Here is an 11,032-nt window from a genome sequence, read left to right on the forward strand (position 1 = left end):
GGATTGCTGTTTGAGTAACAGCGACCTCCAAGGCAAAAAGGCGGTACTGCAGTAAAAGATGAGTCACCAAATGTATATTCCCCAAATCAAGTTCAGACATTCTAGTTGGCTTTTCCAGACATTTTCTTACATATTACAGCACAAGCCACGGCCCACAAAGCATTGCCATGGCCTCATTGTTCCAAGTTATCAGTCAGGAGAAGGGTTACAAAATAATTCCCAAACGGATCACAGAAGGCAGTCATCATTTGATTTATCTCCGTTTCAACCATTTACAAAAACCTGATGTAGCTTTTGCATTTCACAGATGGTAAGTAGGAGTGAGCTAAAAGTTTATTCAGGTCTTAATAAACATTGGTCAATGTATAAAATATCAAAACATCATCCAGCCATTGGCAAATGCACACCGATTCATTAACAAGTATAGCTAAAATACTTTCACTTAAAAACAAACAAACAAACAAAAAAAAAAAACACCATTTATTGAATGTGATTATTTAAAGGGGATCCTGAAACATGAACCAAACTGATATCAGATGAGTCCGTGAGTTGTGTGTCTTCTGAGGCAAGTTGGGGCTGTTTTAATACAATGTCTTGTGTTGTGTTGTGTTGTGTTGTGTTGTGTTGTGTTGTGTTGTGCTGTGCTCCATCGGAGAGTACATCAGGTGGCCTTAGGCTGAGGTTGTGAGCTACTTGCTTTTCCCTCCACCAGGCCGTTGGATATGTCAATACCCGGGCACGGCACCTCCTTCCTCGGGAGATGGGAAGCAAAGACGGTGTCCAACATACCCAGCACTTCCAGGAGTTCGTGCTGGAAGTCCGTTTCTTTCTCCAGCAGGTCCTGGAGACGCAAAAGCTGCCGGTCCACGATGGCCGATTGCCCGATGACCGACTGATAGATGTCCAGGATCATCTCGGCCACGACGACGAGGATGGGGCTGAACCTGGTGTCGAGCATATGCCTGGAGAAGATGATGTGAGCGAAAGCGGTCAGCGTTGCTCATGAACCATTTTGCGATTGTTAAGCGAACGCAGGGCGTGATCGAGTCTCACCCGATTAAGAAAGTGAGCAGCCGATTGACGTCCCGCTCGTCCCGTCCCGCTAAAGCGTTTTTCAACGTTCCTCTTAGATCCAACTCCTTCATAACGGCAACTACAACTTCCGGCTTCCTGTGTCTCGTCCCCACCTGCAAAGTTGCTTGGCGGTCATTTCTGCGTTTTTGAATCCAATACAGTAGACTTAAAAGGCATTGGCTTGCGAATACCTCCAGAGCTGCATCCAGAGCCTTGGAAACATTGAATTTCCTCAGCTCTTTGTCATATTTCGCCAGATGCTTTATCACCATGGGCTTAGTGACGAGATAATCGCCCTGGGAAAAATTAGAGACCCAACTTAGTGGTTGGTAGCTAGACCACGTCAAGCGCAAGGAACATTTTCATGATTTCAAATGATTTCATCATTTTCAAAGCATTTACTCACAAAATGCCAATAAAACCTACTTGTTGAGGGATGTAATTCTTCCCTTTTACAAAGACACGATAGGACGGTCGCCGCCTGCGTTGAACTGACAGTTCAGTTGACTCCTCTGTGTGTTTCCTGTGTTTGATGCTTAGGATGCCGTTGGTCATACCCACAGCAATAGTCCCGTCGTCTGGCTGTACAAAGAAAAGAAAAGAAAAGAAAAGAAAAGAAAAGAAAAGAAAAGAAAAGAAAAGAAAAGAAAAGAAAAGCCCCGTGGAGATTGAGATTAGCGGTGCAGTACGTTCAAGTTGCCGAGTTCTACAAAGTGAGACTTCATTTCCTTACAGCCAAAGCCAAACTGAGAATGGAGGTGGCGTAGTCAAAGTTGTGCACCACTTTGTAGTTGGTCGTGTTGTACACCTTCACGTGTCTGAATAGATGAAAAACAAAATATTAGAAACGAAAAAGGATGATAGGCTTAAAAGTATTCATTGGTGCGTCGTCTTTTACGTACCTGTCCAGGGAGGCCGACAGCAACCTTTGGCCGTTGCTGCCCAAACACACACAGGTGACTGTTTTGTGATGGTTCCTCAGTGACACCAGTGGCTGACCACCTTTCAGCAGATCCCACACCTTCACGTAGCGCCCCCCTGGAAAGGCCAGTGTGCTTATAGATTTGCGTTCACGATACGCATTTTTTTTCTTTCATGGTAAAAAAGTATGAAATGGCCCCTCCATGAATGAAAACAGCTCAGCTCTCATTATTTATTTGGACCCAAAAAAAAGCACACCAACGCTTACGTACCCGCTGAGACGAGGAGGCCCTCAGAAGGGTACAGGAGCACACTTTCCACTGGCTGGCCGTGATCCATAGTCATTGCAGACTTTTGAACTCTGGCATCAAACAGTTTCACCGTGTGGTCATACGACCCTGGAAGGAAGAAAGAAAAAAAAAGGACGGTCAAGCGTTGCGCTTCATCGTGCTGCAAAAGCTGCCGCTTTGTTCCAATTTCATCACCCGTAATGAAGAGATCTCTGTTGAGTTTGCTGGTGACGCCACAGCGAATGTAATCGGTGTGTTCTTGGTAACAGGTGAGCTCTTGCACATTCGGGAGGTCCCAAAGTCGGCAGGTGTAATCGTCCGAGCCGGTGACGATATGGTACTGGTCCGAGGTGAAGTCTGTCACGTGGACGGCCCTGAGCGCATTTATATGACAAGTGGTGTCAGAGAAGTAAGTCATCATTAGGCAATTTGAAATGATGAAACGATTCCAAACAAGTCCATTCCCTACTTTGTGTGGCCTTTGAATTGCCTGAGCGCCACCTTGCCGCTGACATCAAACAGCTGCACTACCGAATTCTCACATCCGGCCACGAGGAGTTGACCGTCAGAACGGAACCTCCCGCAATATGCCGTGTCCTTAAATCGGGCAAATGTCTTCACTGGTTCCTGGGAGAAGGGGCCATAGATGTGGATCTAAAAGGGATAAAAACATATGAACAAATTCTATTTGTTAGAAATTGACAATAAAGCTGACTTTGACTATTTAACATGCGAGAACATTGGAAGCTAGTTGCATTCTGAAAAACAAGACTTCATACTCGTGTAAATGCTGTCACAGCGACATTATGCGGGGCCACAGGAGAGAAGTCGATGTTTGTGACCGATCCAAATTGTTTGATCTGGATTGGAGCCTGTTGGAGGAAAAATATAGATAGCGACGTGTCACAACTGAGAATCAAATAGCGTCATCATTAGATTACCCATGTCCATTAAACAGACCAAGAGACACACTCACCTTGTAGTTTTTCCAGTAGTGTGTGTCCTGGGTGACTTTCTCTCCAAGCTTAGGATAAACTGGAATTTTTGTCGGTTTAAATGAAGCCATTTCAGCACACGTGTGTGGTTGGTTGGTTGGTTGGCTGGCTGGCTGGTTGGTTGGTCACAAAATACTCTTTATCCCTGGGCATATTTTAAAATGACTAAGAAACACTTGACAGTCATACGAAAATGATCCAAAACATTCAAACAACCAAATAAAGTGGCTATGAAACCTTTGTTTCATATATTCTTCGAATAACGCGGCAGGGCTGTACAGCACCACCGATTTGATTCATTTAGGTTTGGTGAACAAAATGTGCTAAAATAAGGAATACGTCCCTTGAAATGTGCATGGCAAAATAGATTTAAAAACAAACGTACGTACTTACGTAAGCCAACATGCGCGTAAAAGCAGATTCAAGTTAGCAGACGAGTAGCACGTTTACATTCGCTACAAAACTACCGTCTGGGTTGTCTTACCTTTTAAAACACAAGTTCGGCAGGTGTGAATACTCCTTAAAACTTTTAAAAGTAGAGGATGCTAAAGTACTTTTGGTGGAGGAACCAAAAGTTAGGCATTGAAACGATTTATCACGTTGCCGCAAGGAGCTGTGGACGCGGCCATGACGGTTCCTGTAACCACTTCCGCTTCTTTGTTCACACAATATTACAAATGTACCTTTTTGATGACTGACTATTTACATTTATCTAACAATATTTTAGTATAATATACACATTTATTTTAGGTGATCAAAAACTAAAACAATGTTCTCAATTATCTTATTTCCTCCTGAAGGAACCTTTATGCGTCACTTCCGGTTTCTGTCTCCCCGAGCTTCTGTCGGCGGCTGTGCGAGTCGACTTATTACTTACACTGTTTGCACAATTATTGGACAAAAGTGGAATGTTTATTGCTTTGAAGCATATCAAGTGAAGTGTATTTGTGTAATGAGGGAGGCTGCGGCCTAAGGAGGTCAACAGCCTATATCAATGAAGATGTAATCAGGGCAGCGTCTTTTCCTCAGGCAACATGGGCCAAAAAAGAGATTTAACTGACTCTGAAAAGTCCCATAAAGTCTTTCAAAGGGATGCAGCACTCTTGAAATTGCCAAGATATTGCGGCGTCCAACGTTTTGTTGCATATAGTCAACAGGGTCAAAAGAAACGTGTTGAGAAGAAAAGACGTAAATTAAGGGCCAAAGATTTGAGAAGAGTCAAACGTGAAGCCACCAGGACCCCGTTATCCTCCAGTGCTGTCATATTCCAGAACTGCAACCTACCTGGAGTGTCCAGAAGTACAAGGTGTAACCTTGGGGTTATCTAGCCGAGGAGAGCAAAGCACCCGTGATTGCTATGGAAGAAGACAATGATGAAGTCTGTCTTCAGCAAGTTGGACGTTTAGAGATCAATCGAGCAGAAGTGACCCTTCCTGTCCTGTCCTGTCCTGTCCTGTCCTGTCCTGTCCTGTCCTGTCCTGTCCTGTCCTGTCCTGTCCTGCCCTGCCCTGCCCTGCCCTGCCCTGCCCTGCCCTGCCCTGCCCTGCCCTGCCCTGCCCTGCCCTGCCCTGTCCTTTACTACACAGCTCGGTCTCATTCTACAAGTAAAGTTTTTCATTCAGCAGTTCTTTGCCTTAACGCCGCCACTCCTGTTCTGCGATGCCCACATACGCAACCCGTCCTAGTGGAACGAATGGCGTAAGAAAGATGACACATTTTTTCCAAATTTGGGCGCACTGATCCTTTTACAAAGGCAGCTAGCTGTACGTTGTCATCAAACGGGGGATGTTTTAAACCGGGGTGGACGGTGACGAATAAGAAAATATTCGTAATATGCGTTTCTTGACACTCATCGTTTAATCAGATTCAAAGTGGAAGTTTCGTAGCGCGGAAGAAAAAAAAACTATTTTGACCTTCACAATCAAGTTGAAGATCAGAAAACCACAAAAAGCAAAATGTCAACTCAACCCAAACGTGCATATTTAAAGGACGCGACTTTGTAATATCAATTGAAGAATCAATATGCAGTTCCCTCTGCAAAATGAGTTGGCTTGGGCTCCAGTTTACAGTTGACTGTATTAAAGATGAAAATGGCTGCTTGCAAAGTAGTGACAACACATCTCAGCAATAGGATTCAAATGAAAACTACTGCTAACAGACATTTATGTCACTTTATGGCCCTTGCATGACATGAACCACATTTGAACAACCAGTGACAAATATGTTCAAATCCTACCTTTGATTTCTAATGCACGTTACAGGAAGCAATGTCAAGGTATGCTAGTGACCCTCCCATCCCTGATGAAGATAAAAAACTTTGAGCGCAGCCAGCCCTGCAAGAAATGCGAGTCGCTGTTCACAACGTGAAACCGCAGGAAGTTGTTGCGTGCATGAGGAAGTCTTAATATGTCATTTGCCAGCAAATTGCTCTTGCCCACTGAGTGAGTGAGTTATAAGAATGGAAATTCCTCGGGCAATTTTTTTTGGGGGGGGGCCACTTAAATGTCACATCACTGGCGTCACTGTCTAATTGGATGAAATTCTTTGTTTATTTATTCAAAATTTCTGAGTGCTATTTTATCACATGGGTCTAAAAGTTAGTTGAGGATTTGACTCAGCATGTTGGGTCAAGATTTTGATCCTAGACCTCCACTTATTGATGAAGTAGTTACTAATAAATAGGTTATTCATAAATATATGACTAGATATGATTATTTGATTGTATTTATGCCCAATCATTATTTACATACAGCACATATGCAGTTTATCTTATGTTTTGTGGAAGCGCCTGCCTGTAAAAGAGATCTTTTTTTTTTAAAAAAAGACCCTTCTTGGTGCATTTAGCTGTATATCAATCAAGGGCAACCCCCCCCCCCCCCACACACACACACACACACACTTCTTATCGGATTCCACATCACCCCGCTTGTTCTCCTTCGTCATACTTGTAGAAGTGCACCGTCAAGCGAGTGATGCTTTGTCTTACTACGTTCTGTCCGTCAGTTTCGATCTGTCACTCCCACACAGGGATGGAAAAATGTTGCTGATGCTTGTTTATGTTCAAGAGTATAAAAATGAATCTTTGCGCTCATTCGGTGTGTATGATCGATCAGAAGCAGCAGCAGCAGCAAGTGCACTTTTGTTCTTCATTTCTTTTCAGTCTTTTCACCAGAATGGTAAGTGAAGGACATTGGATGCTTGTTTAGGATGACTCTTTTGATTGTGGTGTTTCCAGAAATCATCTAAATACTACATGCGTCTTGAATTGCTAACATTTGTCCTCTGCTCCCTCAGATATCAATGCGGCGGATATTTGGGCTTCTGCTCGTCAGCCTTATGGGAGTGAATGGACTCAATGACTTCCCCAAATCATGTACGTATGTTTTGACATTTGAAGTACTTTTGTCCTTTCTTTGTCCCCGTATTTCTGCTGTTAGAAGTTACCATATTAAGGTCGATTTTTCGGGTACCCATTGACATCCATTAAAATGCTTCTTTTTTTTTTTTTTTTTTCTTCTCAAACAACTGCCAAGTATTCAGGATGTGTTTTCCACCCAAACAAACAAAAACATTGCTTCAGTGATACAAATCCGCACTACTTCTTTTTGGATTTGATTCCTTCTGCCTCAAATTCCTTTTCTTCTGTCCATGCAGTTGTGACGGCCAAGATAAAGGCCTCGGTCACATTGCCGTGCGGTGCAAAAATCAATGGAGATGATGTCACATGGACGTTTAAAGGTAAGGACCTGGATGAAGATTACCAAGATGAGGTGCAGAAGGCTGGTGCCAATCTACTGGTCAAGGAGGTCGGCAGGCCCTTGCTGGGAGAGTACACTTGCTGGAGCGGAGGGGAGAGCGCCTCCATTTATCTCCTGCTGGAGGCCGAGGAGGAGGGGGAACTGGGTGAGATGATCCTTGTCTGGCGCTGATCAAAACTCGACTCCTATTTTAGATGCGCTTTTACCTATTTCTTTTGAAATCGTTTGTTTTACAGATTCTTTCCTCACCTGCCGCGCCAAGTCCTACAACTGCGCTTTTAGCTGTACCTGGGTCGACAACAAGTACAAAGCTGTACGCCTCGGACTGGACCCGCATTGGTAAACAAACAAACAAACAAACAAACAAACAAACAAACAAACAAACAAACAAACAAACAAACAAACAAACAAACAAACAAACAAACAAACAAACATCATTTGGACCTTTTGTTTGCTCAATTCCTAACTTATCAGAGACCTGACTGTTTTACAAAAGCAGAATGGCTGCTCCCTCGTAGCAGGGGATGGCTTTCACACGTTTCTTTTTGCTTTCTCTCCACAGCCGTGAAGGAGGCAACTCGTGCAGCTGGGTCAACAGCACCGTTGAGCAACAAGATGGCCGACTCCACTTTGAGCTGCGCCACTCGCTCTCACCCTACTCCGAGGAGAGCACCAGGCTGGAACTCACGGCCGAAGCCCTCGAAAAAGACTCCCTCCTCAGGAGGACCAAGACATTTTATCTCAGAGATATCAGTGAGTCATTGGAACTGATTAATGCTGAAAAAAACCTGTAGACATGACATTGCATTGCTGTAAGCTAGCTAAATAGCTTGCTAGCTAGCAAGCTAGCTTGCAAGCGAGAGAGCGAGAGAGAGTGTAATAAAAGAAAAAAGATGCTGAATGGTAACTTGCCACTTGTGTTTTGCCCAGTTCAACCAGACAGTCCTGAAATTGTTCAATGTCAAGAAGTGGATCACAGCTTAAGCGTGACCGTCCGTCCTCCATCCAGCTGGTCCACCCCTCACAGTTTCTTCGGCCTGGAGCACGAGGTGGAATATGAGCACAAAGATGACGGAAAGGTACGACAGGTGGACCCACTTCTTCGGCAAAGCACATTTGTTTTCGTGATGAAGTGCTCTGGAATGTTTCTCTTCACTAACTTCTGTCGCGTTTGCCTGGCTTATCTCAGAAGGGACGCTCGTCGCTCTCCTTGGTACCCAAGAAGATCAGCAGGTTGCGGGTTCGCTCCCGGGACGAGCTGGTGCAGTCAGCCTGGAGCCAGTGGACTGAATGGACAAATGTAAACTGCTGAGCACAGCGTCTGCTGCCTTTCCATCTCTTGCAACGTACTGTATGTCCGATAGTCAGTGAGACCTTTGTAGTTTTACGGAACTCTGACACCAAACTATTTATTCATATGTTTATTTATTGTTTCTTTATTTGAAAGCAAGCAACAACCTGCTGCTCCTTCACTTCCTTCAATGAGTGTTTTGCTCACTTTCCCCCTTTCTTCTGCATTCATTGAGGTCAGTTTTGGGCTTCATAGTCGACTTACAATTGCCACAACAGGTATACCAGCTGTTGCTTGCTTGATTTGTATGTATTTATTTCGGCTTTACTTATTTATTTTTATTTGTTTATTTATTTATTTATTTATTTATTTATTTATTTATTTATTTATTTTTTGCAATGTGATCCAAAATTTGAGCATCACATACACCATCATGTGAGTGAAGTGGGGGGGGGGGGGGGGGTTTAAAAAAAAATAAAAAAAATAAAGTGAAACGTGGGCAAGGAGGCATATGTGCATGCACTTGTAGTCATTTACTGAACCGGATACATTTTCAAAATACAAAATGGGAACAGTCGCTAAAAGCTGCTGTCACCCACAACTCGCGCCCAGACACTCACGCGTTACTTGTCATTTTTTTTTGTTTTGTTTTATTTTTGTTTCGTCAACTCAGGTCCAAGGAGGAAAATGGAAGCATCGTAAACCCAAAAAGACAGCAATGTATATTTGACTCCACAGATGAGTTGGAGATACATGAAGCTTTCCAGCAGATTTTCAATTTAAACATTGTAAAAACACCTCTTGCTATGAAATCATTTGAAGATGTTTGGTTCACGACATCACTCGGAGATGACGTCACCGACCCCTCATTAAAGTAAAGAATGCATAAATGATGTTTTGCATTGTCAAGTTCTCGACTAACTCAAACAACGAGCAATTGGAACGAGCGAAATCGAACGTGCTTACGAGAAGAGGCGAGAGTCCAGAAAGATTGAGTAGCCCACTATTATTCAAAGAAAAGAAAAAGCGTAGCGCGGCGCCGTCTTGCGTCGCAGAGATCCTGCTCCTTTTTTGGGGGCTCACACCTTTGAAGTTAAATCGATTCTTCTGAAACAGAAAGACGTGGAAGGTGAAGGTGAAAAGAACTTTGAAAGGTTTGAGCCCTTACCTGGCCCTCCGCCTGGGGCACAGGCACACCCGCCTCCAGACGACCCTCCACACGGCTGCCCTCAGGGCCGGGCTCCCCCAAATGTACAGTGCCGGGGTGACGAGCGCGTTGAGGCGCGCCATGATGGCAAACAGGTTGGTGGCCTCGTTGCGGAAGCGGACCCCGGTCCGGGTGAGCTGCCTGACGATGATGTTGACGAACGAGGGGCACCAGAGGGTCAGAAAGCAGATGACCACGAAAACGATGATGCGCAGCGACTCCCTCTTGTTGTCCCGCTCGGCGCTGGGCGGCTCTCGGGACAGGTGGTTGCGGGTGATCATGTACAACTTGACCGTCATCAGCACCTTCAGCAAGTACCGAGACTAATGTTACTTACTGGAGCGACTTTGCACAATGAAAGCATGTCAAAGCCCAAATGATTCAAACGCTGCACGGTCTACACTTCCCTTTTCCTTTGATACGTATCAGCGAGCCAGCGAGCGAGCGAGCGAGCGAGAGGAGCAAATGGCTACTTTTACCCGACCGACTTTTCCTTTCCCCAAATCTGACCTTAACCAACACGATGATCTGCAGCGTCATGACCCCGAAGGCGTTGATCTGGGCCGCCTTGGAAATGGGCACCAGGTTCTGCACGGTGAGGATGGCGTAGGTGTAGACCCAGCAGAAGATGCACACGCCGATCACGAGCGAGCGGCTGACGTAGCGGTCGTAGAAGAACGGGTGACAGACGGCCAGGTAGCGGTCAAACTGAGCAAACAAGAAGGTCAACACGTTGACGCCAAGGAAGGAGGGGAGGATGTAGAAGGTTCCGTTCCGGGACGGGTATCCCTCCTGGACGTCAAACAGGCCCAGGTAGTAGACGGAGAAGCCCGTCAGCGTGTCGCTGACGCTGGTGTTGAGCATGAACACGAAGCGGTTCTGGATGCGCAGCGAGCGGCTGGAAGCGATGCCCGCGGCCACCGAGCCGGCCACCGAGACGGCGCTGGTGGCAAACGCGATGTGGAAGATGAACACCAAGAAGTCACCCGCAGAGTCCAAATCAACTGACAGAGGGATGGTGCAGTTCAGGGGCATCCTCTTGCCCCCATTGCCGCCGACAATAGAGCACGTCGGAGCTTCTACCGCCCCTTTTGAAGGCAAAATGCTGACCTCCGGGGGGGATTTGGAACAAACAGTCCATTTTCCTGTTCTTGGGTGAACTCAAGCGCAAGTAATCATATGTGATGAGGAGGCCTTCCGACGGAGTCTCGACGGGATCTGCAATTGTGTCTCCAGTGGTGCTTGTTGACTCCTCTCAACGTCAGTTTGTTAACAGGGGTGTCAAAGTCGATTTCCCTTGGAACTATTGACATGCACCGAGCCCGAGTTTGAATACGTAGCTCTTCAAGTGCCACCCACCATCATGACCAACATTGAATTACAGGAGTATTCATCAAGAACCAGGCAGATATTTGGTTGGACTGTATGCATTTTCCGATTCCGGGTGCTTTTTTCATACCTTCCTTCCGATATACAGCAAGGAGTCACGAGTGCAG

At 45.4% G+C, this 11,032-nt stretch overlaps 2 protein-coding genes and 1 pseudogene across 2 annotated transcripts; 1 reads left to right on the forward strand and 2 right to left on the reverse strand.

Moving 5' to 3' along the window:
* Window positions 1-105: 105 nt before the first annotated feature.
* utp15 (UTP15 small subunit processome component) lies at window positions 106-3,936 on the reverse strand. The gene is made up of 12 exons (XM_049762166.1): window positions 3,765-3,936; window positions 3,262-3,425; window positions 3,065-3,157; window positions 2,755-2,939; window positions 2,481-2,659; window positions 2,268-2,393; window positions 1,977-2,112; window positions 1,808-1,892; window positions 1,501-1,656; window positions 1,266-1,370; window positions 1,054-1,187; window positions 106-962 (listed from the first exon to the last, which is right to left on the reverse strand). The coding sequence occupies exons 2-12, from the start codon at window positions 3,349-3,351 to the stop codon at window positions 662-664; spliced, it is 1,590 nt and encodes a 529-aa protein (XP_049618123.1). The 5' UTR covers window positions 3,352-3,425; window positions 3,765-3,936; the 3' UTR covers window positions 106-661.
* A 2,613-nt stretch (window positions 3,937-6,549) lies between these two features.
* il12b2 (interleukin 12B 2) lies at window positions 6,550-8,781 on the forward strand. Its single transcript, XM_049764095.2, has 6 exons — window positions 6,550-6,653; window positions 6,935-7,183; window positions 7,275-7,377; window positions 7,601-7,791; window positions 7,969-8,117; window positions 8,228-8,781. Exons 1-6 carry the CDS (start codon window positions 6,581-6,583, stop codon window positions 8,348-8,350), a joined length of 888 nt encoding a protein of 295 aa, XP_049620052.2. The 5' UTR covers window positions 6,550-6,580; the 3' UTR covers window positions 8,351-8,781.
* A 69-nt stretch (window positions 8,782-8,850) lies between these two features.
* LOC125993820 (sphingosine 1-phosphate receptor 3-like) lies at window positions 8,851-10,677 on the reverse strand (annotated as a pseudogene).
* Between the last annotated feature and the right edge of the window lie 355 nt (window positions 10,678-11,032).

This window comes from Syngnathus scovelli, chromosome 3 (genome assembly GCF_024217435.2).
Source record: "Syngnathus scovelli strain Florida chromosome 3, RoL_Ssco_1.2, whole genome shotgun sequence".
NCBI classification, from domain to species: Eukaryota; Metazoa; Chordata; class Actinopteri; order Syngnathiformes; family Syngnathidae; genus Syngnathus; species Syngnathus scovelli.